This window comes from Choloepus didactylus, chromosome 4, assembly GCF_015220235.1.
Source record: "Choloepus didactylus isolate mChoDid1 chromosome 4, mChoDid1.pri, whole genome shotgun sequence".
NCBI classification, from domain to species: Eukaryota; Metazoa; Chordata; class Mammalia; order Pilosa; family Megalonychidae; genus Choloepus; species Choloepus didactylus.
The window spans coordinates 120,865,185-120,877,536 of record NC_051310.1 but is presented as its reverse complement, the minus strand read 5'-3'; the positions used below and the strand labels follow the sequence as shown (position 1 = coordinate 120,877,536).

The 12,352-nt window shown below is 38.9% G+C and overlaps 1 protein-coding gene across 1 annotated transcript in view; it reads right to left on the bottom strand.

Annotated features, from left to right (window-relative positions):
- The window catches only part of ADAM10 (ADAM metallopeptidase domain 10), a 194,947-nt gene extending 184,463 nt beyond the window's left edge, over positions 1–10,484 (bottom strand). The window contains exon 1 of the mRNA XM_037833846.1: positions 10,211–10,484. Within this exon, the coding sequence (XP_037689774.1) occupies positions 10,211–10,265 (55 nt within the window). The 5' untranslated portion in view covers positions 10,266–10,484. The remainder of the gene's footprint in view (positions 1–10,210) is intronic.
- Positions 10,485–12,352: the final 1,868 nt, after the last annotated feature.

The following is a 12,352-nucleotide window of genomic DNA, read 5'->3' as shown; positions in this document are numbered from 1 at the left end:
TTTTAATTAGCAAGTGGGAACTGCTCACTATGAGCTACAAATCCCCAACAAGCAGACAGAGACTTTGGGTGACAACTGACCTTAGAGAGCCAGAGGGTTGCCGTGGACTAGCCCTGAAGGGAACTTTCTGTCCCTTTTACAGCTCAGTGGAGAAAGCCTCAGTCATTTTCAGTTCCCAGGGCTCTGACCCAGACAAGGGTGGAGAGAGCACAGGCAGAGAGAGACCATTGAAATGCTAATGACCTCTCCCTAGGGGGGTTCTATCTTCTCTAAGAGGAAAGGGGTGGGGCCCAGCAAACTACCTGCCTTCCATTCAGAACCAGACCCCAGAGCCTGGGATAAAACAGCCACAAGCCACACCTCCTTACAGCAGTCTGGAATTACAGGCTAACAGGCGCCACCTGCTGGGCAGAAAAGCACAGTGACCTGAGGCATCATAGGGTGTACCAATTTTCTAAGACACACCCTCAGGGAAACTGGATACTGAATATTTCTTCCTTCTGGGACCTGAGACTGTTATGGTCTGGGAAAAACCTGATTGGGGTAACCAAGGAAACCATGCCTAGACAACAGAAAACTACAACCTACATTAAGAAAAATGAAGTTATGACCTAGTCAAAGGAACAAACTTACACTTCAACTGAGATACAAGAATTGAAACAACTAATAAGCCAATTCAAAAAGTTTAGGGAGGATATGGCGAAAGAGCTGAACTGTATAATGAAAACTCTGGCATACACAAGGCAGAAATTTAAAGTTTGAAAAACCAACTGGCAGAATCTATGGAAATGAAAGGCACAACACACAAGATGAAAGACACAATGGAAACATACAACAGCAGATCTCAAGAGGCAGAAGAAAAGACTCAGGAACTGGAGAACAAGGCACCTGAAAACTACACACAAAAGAACAGATAGAGAAAAGAATGGAAAAATACAAGCAACGTCTCCGGGAACTTAACGACAAAACAAAAAGCAAGAATGTACATGTCCCAGAAGGAGAAGAGAAGGGAAAGGGGGCAGAAGCAATAAGAGAGGAAGTAATCAATGAAAATTTCCCATCTCTTGTGAAAGACATAAAATTACAGATCCAAGAAGCTCAGTGTACCCCAAACAGAACAGATCCAAATAGGAGTACACCAAGACACTTAATAATCAGATTATCAAACATCAAAGATAAAGAGAGAATCCTGAAAGCAGCAAGAGAAAAGCAATCCATCACATACAAAGGAAGCTTGATAAGACTATGTGCAGATCGCTCAACAGAAACCATGGAGGCAAGAAGGAAGTGGTGTGATATATTTAAGATACTGAAAAAAGAAAAATCACCAACCAAGAATCCTATATCCGGCAAAACTATACTTCGAATATGAGGGAGAGCTTAAAATATCCTGTGACAAACAATGACAGTGTTTGTGAGCAAGATACCTGCTCTACAGGAAACACTAAAGGAAGCACTACAGACAGAAAGGAAAAGACAAGAGTGAGAAGTTTGGAAAACAATTCTGGGAGACAGTAGCACAGCAATGTAAGTACACTGAACAAAGATGACTGTGAATATGGTTGAAAGAGGAAGGTTGGGACCATGTGGTACATCAGAACAAAAGATGAAGGATCAAGACTGGGACTGTGTAACTCAGGGAAACCTAGGGTGTTCAATGACTGTAATAAAAGGTACAAATATGTTTTTACATGAGGTAGAACAAATGAATGTCAACATTGCAAGGTGTTAAAAATAGGGTGGGATTGGGGGGAAAATACACTCAATGCAAACTAGAGACTATAATTAACAGAAACATTGCATTATGCTTCCTTTAATATAACAAAGGCGATATACCAAAGCTAAATGCATATGGGGGGTGGGGAATAGGGGACAGGTATGGGACTTCTGGCACTGGCGATGTTATCTGACTCTTTATTCTACTTTAGGTTAATGCTATCTTTCCTTTTGTTGCTTTCTAGCTGTGAAGTTTTTTTGTTTGTTTTTCTCTCTCTTTTTCTTTTGTCTCTCTGCTTTCTTTGACTCTTTTTCCTTCTTTGTGGAAGAAACGGAGATGTTCTTATATGGAGAGTGGCAATGGTGCTGAATACATAAATACGTGACTACACAGGCAACCAACGATGTTTGCTTAGGACAGAATGTATGGTGTGTGAACAAAACCATCTTACAAGAAATGGGTTGATGAAGAAACCTTGAGGGCACTATATTGAGTGAAATAAGACAGACACATAAAGGCAAATATTGCAGGGTTTCACTGATATGAACTAATTATAATATGTAAACTCTTAGACATGAAATGTAAGTTACCAGAATACAGAATGAGGCTAAAGAATGGGGAGCCGTTGCTTATTATGAGCAGAATGTTCAACTAGGGTGAACTTAAATGTTTGGAAATGGACAGGGATGATGGTAGCATGCTGTGAGAGTAACTAACAGTGCTGAAAGGTGTGTGAAGGTGGTGGAAAGGGTAAGCTCAGAGTCACATATGTCACCAGAAGGAAGTTGGAGGTTAAAAGACAGAATGTATAAAACAGTGAATCTTGTGGCAGACAATGTCCATGATTAACTATACAAATATTAGAAACCTCTCTCATGAACTAGAACACTAGTGTATGACACTATAACGAAGTTAATAATAGAGAAGCATATAGGGAAAAAAAATACACCTATTGCAAATTATATACTACAGTTGGTAGTATTTTAACATTCTTTCATCAACAGTAACAAATGTACTACACCAAAACTATGAATCAATAATGGAGGAGGGCGTGGTTAGGGGTATGGGAGATCTGAGTTCCCTTTTTTGTCTTTATTTCTTTTCTGGAGTAATGAAAATGTTTTAAAAATTGAAAAAAAAAGTTAATTGTGTTGATGGATGCACAGCTGTATGATAGCACCATGGGCAATTGATTGCACACTTTTCATCTTAGGATAGTTGTATGGTATGCGAACAAGCTCAATTATATATATATATATATAATGCAAAGTTCAAGTGTGTATGTATGAATGGTATGTATCCTTTGCAAGCAGAGACAGATAGAAAGAAAATTCTGCTACACAAACCGTATATTAACATATGGTGCTTGAAATGCAAAGATTGCAGTAGTTCCCAAATTGATCTCTGAATTAGAATATTCACAATTTACATATAATCAGGACTATCAAGCAATTCTTGAACTAAAAAACCTAGTTCCAACTTAAGGAGAGAAAAAAAAAGTATCAGTGTATCTTTAAATCTAACTTCTCCTTTCCCTCCAAGTTCAAACTTCTATCTCCCAACTGTCTGGAGCAGTGCTTCCCAAATGACTAGCCACAGATTATTAAACGTATGTACAAAGTTTTAACCAGTCCCCAGGGAACATCTTATCTTGCAAATAGGATAAAATCCCAGATCCTGACATCCATCCCAATCTATACCCTTCTATCTAAACTCAAAATTTTAGATATTTTCAATTTCAAAGACTGGGGTCCTGAAAGTTTTATAAAACCTCATCCTCTCCAATGCAACAGTCTCTAAGATCTAGATTGAACATACAGTGGGCCCTCAATAATTTTAACTTCACATTAAACATTCATCAAGTTTACCAGTCTGGGTGCTTCATTTTTTTATTTTTTATTTCTCCTTATTTATTCATCTCTTTATTTATTTCTGCAATCACTACTCTAAACCAAGATTCAATCATCCAATTCATCAAGCAACTAATTTATTCCTATCATATCATATTTCAGCCCCTCAAGAGACTCCAACCAACATTCCATAATACTCCATCTCATAGTTATCATGACCTAAAATATGAGACATTAAGAGTAGTGGTTATCATGGCCCAGTTAGTGTTTCTCCTTATTCCATACCATGGACTTCCCATTCCAGGCAAATAAGCCTATAAACATCTTACTATACCATATATGCCATTCCCTTCTATCATCTGGTTGATATCCCTCCAGCTTAAGGAATCCTCATTTCAACTGCAACTACAATATACAATTGGACCACATTTTTACATCTTGGCATGTTTGTCAGTATTTTTACTTTTCTTCTCATGCAAGACTGACTTCTTGACTCCTACTAGCCAAAAATACACAATAAACTGACCTAAACAGCAAAGTTTTCACTGTATACATTCTCACATTGTTTAGTTGGAATTGCAGTAATTTCAAAATGAATTCACCCAGTATCAAAGCGTACTGCTGTTCCCTGCAACCTAGCTAGGTCAGGACTAGCTCCACTTCTAAGGCCAAGCCTTCACACAGCTAAATAGCAGTGTTACCACCAGTGGTAGGATTAGCACAGTTTTTTCCACATATCCTTGACTCTGCTTCCTTTTCCTAGTATAAAAATTGATAGCTGGACTAGTTAGAATTATCATTGTTCAGTTTTTATTAAGAACTAGTAGGCTTTTCAGAGAGTGGCCTGGGAGAATCATTAACAACAATCATTAAAAAAATAAATTCCTCCTTTAAAAAAAAAAATCCTGAGGCTCTTAACTCAGGCATTTCACATAAAGTTGCCTATGTGAAAAGGAGACCAAAGGCAAATCAATTCCTACAATTTGGAGTGTGTGCTACTGTGACACTGGGCTTGGGTCTCAGCATTGGAACCACTATTGTTTCTCTCTCCATGGCCTTTCATATCTAGGATTTGTCTCTGAATTTACAGTTTACATTCCTGCACAGAATATTACAATTGGACATTTAGAAGATGTTTAATATCAATAATCAAATATATTAGCTTGGAACCAGAGTACTCAAGATTTAGATGTAGGTTATAATCTCCCTGCATCCAAATGAGTATACATTTTATTGGCTGTGTTTTCCTGGTTATTCATCATTTTCTCCTCTCCATTCTACCCTGCCTCACTTCAACTAGCAAAATCCATTACTACCTCATCATCAGAATCTCTTTTTTTCAGATTCTTACTTTTTCAGAAAAAACTGGCAACCTTAACATAAACTCCACAACGCCAAAACATATCATGACAAAAAAGAAAATAACCAACCTGCCTAAAGCATACATATTATTCCACAGAAAACTCAGAACTTACTTATTCCACTCTACATGCAAGTTTTTCAAGCATGATTATTTAGTTTTCCCATAGAAAAATATTAGAAACAACTAATTAGAAGGTGACTCCCTCGAGAATTGCAGGAAAATCAAGAAACCTAATCAAAAAGTCAAAAATACTATAAAACTAGATGCAAGAATTAAAAAGCACAACCATCTAGAATAATTTTAAAAAATGATAAACTACCATGCATTTTTCAATCATTTCTGGAAATTTTTAAAAAAAGAAACTACAATAGAGCTCAGAACAATAATAGTTGCTCTTAGACTAAACCTCAATCATTTAAGAAAAGATTACATCTTCAGTCCAATTTCTGGAGATATCAAATGTATAACACATTTTAGAGAAACTTCCATCAAAAATGGCCAGAATTTTAAGTGTGTTCCCAGTCTTAATATTAAATTTTCTCATATCTGAACCTGTTATTAACCAACAATGCTAGAAAAATGTAGCTTATTGTTGAATGCATCATTCCATTTCAGTCTTAATTTCTAAAGCAAAGTTTAAGTTAATATTCCATTATTTAAAAAAAAAAAAAAGCCTAAGTTTTTATTTTGACCCTCAACTAATTTTTTCTGTGGATCTCAACCCAGAAAAAACAAAAGAAATAGTTTCTTATTTGCTTATTGCAATAAAGAGACTTGAGAAAGTATAACCATCATTCTTTTTTAAAGCCCTTCAAACTGTCATACACTATGAAAACAGGGATTTTTTAAAAATACCTAGTAACCTAACCCTGGTAAAAAGTATTGTATATGCTATAGTTTTTATTAACAAAAATTTTAAGATTATGGAAAAAGTAAAAAATAAATACAAAAAAATATACTGAAAGTTGGGTAAGAGGTCAGAGTCAAAAAAGCATTTTCAAAAGATGAAGCCATCTATGCAAGATGAAGAAGCTGAAGCAAAGATGAGAACATACATACAGGACCCAGGCAGACAGCAAAAATGAGTGAAGCAGGCCAGGTATAAATTGCGGTGACTGGTAAGCACCTGCCCAGTCTAAAGAGGGCAGCTACTGCCCTACTATTAAGCTTCACACAATGGGAATACAGTGTAGTAGTGCCTGGATGTCAGCCTTCCCAGTAAATCCAGAAATTCATGAATTTTATTGAGACATTTCCCATTATTCAATGTTGATCATTAGTTGAAACTTAAAGAAACTTTGCAAATCAAGCAAAACACATCTCTAACCTGGTTCACTCCAGAGGCCACCAGATAGTGATCTTTGAGCTAATGTGTAAAAACTGCTTTGAAAAAATTATGAGAGGGCAGTGGGTAAGAAGCTTAGGCTTTGAGATCAAACCGGCTTGGGCCTGAATGCCTACTTCACCACTTAGCAGATGGATCGTGCTAAGCAAATTATTCCTTCAAGACTCAGTTTCCTCAACTGTAAAATATATCACCCCCCTCATAAATGTTGAAAGTGCAACTCCTAACAATATAAGAAACACAATAAGGATCATAGAAATATCCCCTACTCTCCCCATCAACCCTTCAAGTCCTTAGAAAAATTTAAAGAGATCAGATAATTTATACCCTGAAATCCTAAGTTATGAAAATAGACATCAAAAAACAGGGCCTGCCATGCCCATTCCCCTCACCCACTGCTACTCACAAAGGTGTTACACATATACACAGAAGATACTGTTAATGTAGAAGACAGCTAGAAATGGCCTTAAGATTGATACAGCTAACTGGACTGTCAATTGCAAGTTAAAAGGAGGCAGAGGCCAATAACGGTAAAGACAAAAACCTTTATGGGATGGTAGAAGTGAGAGGACTGGTTTAAGCTTTAACCTTATTACTTTTGTTCAAACATCATTGCAAAACTTCCAGAAAACTTATTTCTATAGCATACATAGTACAAAGTAAAGCATTTATACCAGATTATGTATAAAAAAGAATGACATGCTCCTAAATTCATCTCATTTATAAGTTCATCAAACAAAAACATTATGGGACTGAATTAACTGCTTCAGCTGAAATAGCTTTTGACTTCTCAAACACACCTATTAAAAAAAAAAGAAACGACATTAACTCTCCCCTATATCTGTGTTAAAAAGTAACATTCATTTCCAAAAGGAGCCGAGAGGTCACTCTGGTGGGCACTCTTATGCACACTTTAGACAACCCTTTTTAGGTTCTAAAGAATTGGGGTAGCTGGTGGTGGATACCTGAAACTATCAAACTACAACCCAGAACCCATGAATCTCGAAGACAGTTGTATAAAAATGTAGCTTATGAGGGGTGACAATGGGATTGGGAAAGCCATAAGGACCAAACACCACTTTGTCTAGTTTATGGATGGATGTGTAGAAAAGTAGGGGAAGGAAACAAACAGACAAAGGTACCCAGTGTTCTTTTTTACTTCAATTGCTCTTTTTCACTCTAATTATTATTCTTGTTATTTTTGTGTGTGTGCTAATGAAGGTGTCAGGGATTGATTTAGGTGATGAATGTACAACTATGTAATGGTACTGTAAACAATCGAAAGTACAATTTGTTTTGTATGACTGCGTGGTATGTGAATATATCTCAATAAAATGATGATAAAAAAAAAAAAAAAAAAAAAAAAAAGTAACATTCATAATGGATGGTGATGATGGTAGCACAACATTGTGGATATAATTCATACCACTGAAGTGTACACTTGTTTTTAATATATTTTACCACAATTTAAAAAAAAAGCCTGTGTAGGGCGGGTCTTACAGTATTGAACAATAGAGGTTCAATAAAGGTTAATGTGTCTCTAGGCAACTCAAAAAAAAAGTAACATTCATACACAACATGAAAATCTTTTGGCTACATTTAATCAGAATAGTTTCAATAAGTTTCTGATGTGAGTATAAATAACAAAGAAAAGCATTTTTATGTATCTATTTGAGAACATGTCTAGACAGACACCATAGGATAGAACATGTGATAGAAATGGACAGCATTAGGAAAGTTTAAGTTTTATGATTCCAAACACTTTAATTCTCCCTTCCAGTTTCACACTCCAGTCACATGAAAAGGAAGAAAAAAGTCAATGCACAACAGTGGTTAAATCAGAAAGGGGAAAGCAACTGAAAATGATTTACCCTTCAAAAATTAAATCTGTATTTCTACAATTTCTCCTAATCTACACATATTCAATTCTCTCATATGCTAAAATTATACATATATTTAACTTGAACATAATTAACTCTGAAAATTATCATTGCATTCACACACTAAAATTTGACAATAAATATCTCAGATTAGTAAATAAAAGTAGTAACGTTACAATTAGATTTCAAATAACTCCATGTGTCCCAAAGCTACAATCTTGATGCTAGTTCTAAAATGAAAGATTTCCTTTGTGCATTTTTGAAAAAGTACCTGTTTAAAAAAATAATAAAACTAAGGAGCCTTTTAACCAATGGAAAATGCAAAACAAGAGACTTTATTCTGAATTTAGAAAACTTCTGCATAACAAGGGTCTTAATCCCAAAGATTATGCTGTTAATTGACTTTTCTTCAAGCACAGAACTACAGGAGTCTCTACTCTTACTGTTTTTATCCAAAAAAAAAAAGAACTTTTTTTATACTACTACTCAGTAGTAGTTTAAAGTGTCTCATGGGTTTGTCTTACTTATTACTACCTCATAGAGAGTAGTGTCTGAATCCCGCCTATAATCTCAAAAAGTTAAAACAGAAAAAGTAATTTGTTGGGAGCCACATTTAGAGCATAAATGCAAAGATTAGAGTTTGCATTATTCTTTTTGAAAACTAAATATTTGCAACTCTTAAAGTGTATGAATAACAAATATACAAATAACAAATGACAAACACTACAAACTACAGCAGTTTACCTACACAGCATCATTATCTAAGTAGACTACAGAAGAGAAATATGGTTGGCCCTCCGGTCGTAAGCCAAAGTGACAAAATAAAGGACAGAAAACATACTACATGCACTATTTAGATATTTTCTAAATGTATCAAACTATCAAATTTGGTTTTAGACATTCATCCAAAGTATTTCTTAAAGTTTCTCAAACCAATGCTTCTGAGCATACTGTGAGGCTTATACGTATACTTTGGGGCAAGTCAAGCTACTTAAACTAAAGTGCTATACACATAAATAAAATGATTCAGCTAGTCCCAGAATACACTGGAAATAAAAATCGTTGTCTTCAAATCCCAAGCCATCAAGAAATTGTATGCTTTAACAAATTTAACTCCAATCTGCAAGTAGTGGGGCGGGTTCCACTGTTTTGACAATTCACTACCAACACTGCATGTGTACTCCACCTGAGAGTTTAGGAAAACTCTTCAAATTGGGTCACACGGGGGCCGTCCCTCTACTCTGAGACCAAATCCAGCCAGTAGATCAAAGAATATCCTTAAATGGCTTACCTTTCTCCCCACCAAATCCTTCCCCATGGACAACTGATCTTTTCACTGAACACAAACACACCTTCCTGCGATCTCTCTTAAAACACACAGGTAGAGGCAGAGCATTATGGAGAGCCGAAGCCACTAGTCTCAAAACAAGGTGACTGTTAACCACTCAACGGGCGGTCCCTCTGCAGAACAGGGTCCACCGGGATCGCCAAACCCGGTAAAGAACAATACACGAACCCAGCGGCAAACATCACAACTTCCCACGAGTCTGCGCGGCGGTCTCCGCCGGCGGAGGGGACTCCGGAATTCGCCACCCGGCAGGGGCTGGGGGTTGGGGGCGGAAGGGTGAAAGCTGAACGAGGGCGGCGAAGATCGCCATCCAGCCTGCAGTGGCTGCCTACCCCGGCGCCCGCGGAGCAGACTGGAGAGATGGAGCCACCGGCCTGGGCTACCCGGCTCTCGCCTGGCGACCTGGATGTCCCGACTTTCCTTCTCTTGAGAGGCGCCCCCTGCATCCTCTGCCGCCGGGGCAATGGGGGGCGGGGAAGGCCTCGCCGGAGGCTTAGAGCCTCCTCGGCCGGCCACCAAAGGGAACGCGGTCGCGGTGCGGGGGACAATAGGAAGCGGGGAGCGCGGCGCGCCCGAGTGGCGCCGCCGGCCGGACGGGCTGACTGACGCGCCTGGGGCGCGACTAGCTTCTACTCGGCCCGGCCGCCGCTCCCGCCGCGCGATCTGCCGTGGTCCCGGCGCCCCAAGCGCCCGGGGTCCAACCTCACCTCCGAGCCCCGCCGCCCAGAAGAGTAGCAGAATTAACACTCCCAGCAACACCATCTTCCGCTGCTGCCGCTTCCTCACGGGTTAACAGCAGCACATCGATCCGGAGGAAGAAGCTAAAGGGGCTTGGTCCGGAGCCTCCGCGGGAAGCCGGGACCTCCCCCGGCAGAAGAAGCGGCGAAGCACCTCCTTCTCGCTCCACTTCTGGGGCCGGCAATGCTCCCAGTTCCTCCAAAACAGGGACCTCCCTCCCCCTCGCCTGTTTCCTTCCTCCCTTCCCCGCTTTCCTTCGCTCGCTCCTTCCCTCTTCTCTAACCCCCTCCCCCGAGTCCCGGACCTCCGCCTCCTTCCTCACCACGTGATACACGGACACCCAATGGGCAGGCGAAACCGCACCCCTTCCTCCCGCCTTTTCCCCCTCCCCCAGGTGTCCCAGGGGCGGGCGCATGCGCACGGGGACCAGTTCTTCGGCTGCTAGGGCCGGCACGGCTTCCTGTCCGCCGGCGGAGACCTGGGATTGGGCTTGGGAGGTGGGGTTTTGTCCCTGGTCCCGCCCCCGGACGGGAGCGCTCTTTTACGGAATATTCTGCCGCTCGGTCTTAAAGCTGCTCTGTATGGTCCTTTGGGCTAAAATGGAAGAGTGAAGGATATTAAGCGGGGCTGCTTTCCACTTTTTAACTTCACAAGAAATGGAGGTTTTTATTCATCTTCTTCCTCCACTAGTGGTGCAACGCGGTTGCCAAGTAAACAAAAGCAAAGTCCTAACAAGCAGTAATTATAGCGGTGACAGCCACCTGTGATGGGAACATAAACGTAAAGACCTTCAGGCAGCAGGAAGAAGACATCATGCCTTAGGCGTATTTTTCTGCGCTCATTACAAATTTGTGTCACAAACTGGGCCTTAGCCATTGTAAAAGCGTGCAGCCTGAACTACACAGTCCTAAATCTGCAGTCCAGAAAATGTCCTCTTTTCCACTCTCCCTGTCCCCTCTCTGATGCGAACCTTTACACATCACTTCCCCCTAACTTCTTTGAAGCTTATATTTGAATTTGCAGTAACTCATTTTGTTTCTTTAAACTCGTATTTCATGAACTGGAACTTTTTGATGGCATTTAATTACATATTGTTCACATGTTAGACTTCCTGAGTAGGAGGAATTAGGGAAAATAACAATATTATTGGTAGTATTAAAAATTGAAATTCCTATTCTTCCTTTACCCTATATGTTATATACATTTTACTCTCATTAACACGAGTCGAAGTATGCTTCTTTAATTTGCAGTTTGAGAAATGAATTGTTACAGTTTTACTCCAATGTTAGTAAGCTCAAAAACTGAAGTTCCAAAGCCATTGTTAATACCATTCATTTATAATGAGACGTATGGAATCATCGAGGGATGGCAAAATCTCAAGAATGATTTTTCCTTCCGTAAAAGATCCAATCTTAGGCAACAGTTACCTGCACTGCATATGACCTATGCTTTTGACTAGTCTCTTTTGGTGGTGCTGTCAATAAATGATGTTTTTATTTTCTAGCTGTTAAACCATCTTGTGGCATGTTTAATGTTGCATGGCATTTTTTAATAATTAATTCCAGTGATTAGCAGAAAATAGTACTTCTCTTTAAAACAAGAAAAAAAAAGCCAAAATCACCATTTTGCATCACCAAGGTGACCACTGAAAATTTTGTTTGAGATTGTATTTCTCTTTATATGTAAAACAATAATAACATAACAACAAAAGAGTAGGTATTCTAATGTTACAAGTTCAAACCATTACTTTGTTTGAAGGCTTAATTTACTTATTTTTGATATTTTGCAAATGTATGGGGAAATGATGAAATGTGGACAAATAAGGTCTACATTTACACCGTCACAGAGTGCCTGGGTCAAATCTCAGCTCTACTACTTACAAGCTGTGTAACTTTGGCCAAGTTATTTCATCTTTCTAACTTCAATATTTCTTTTGTAAAATGAGAATAATAAAATATTTAACTTATGGTATTGTTTTGATGATTAACTTAGTTAACATTTGTAAAATGATAATAACAATGCCAGGCAGATATTTACTGCTATACAAGTGTGTGTTCAATAAAAATATATAAATAAATTATCATGATCTTTCCATGAACATTCTGTGATCC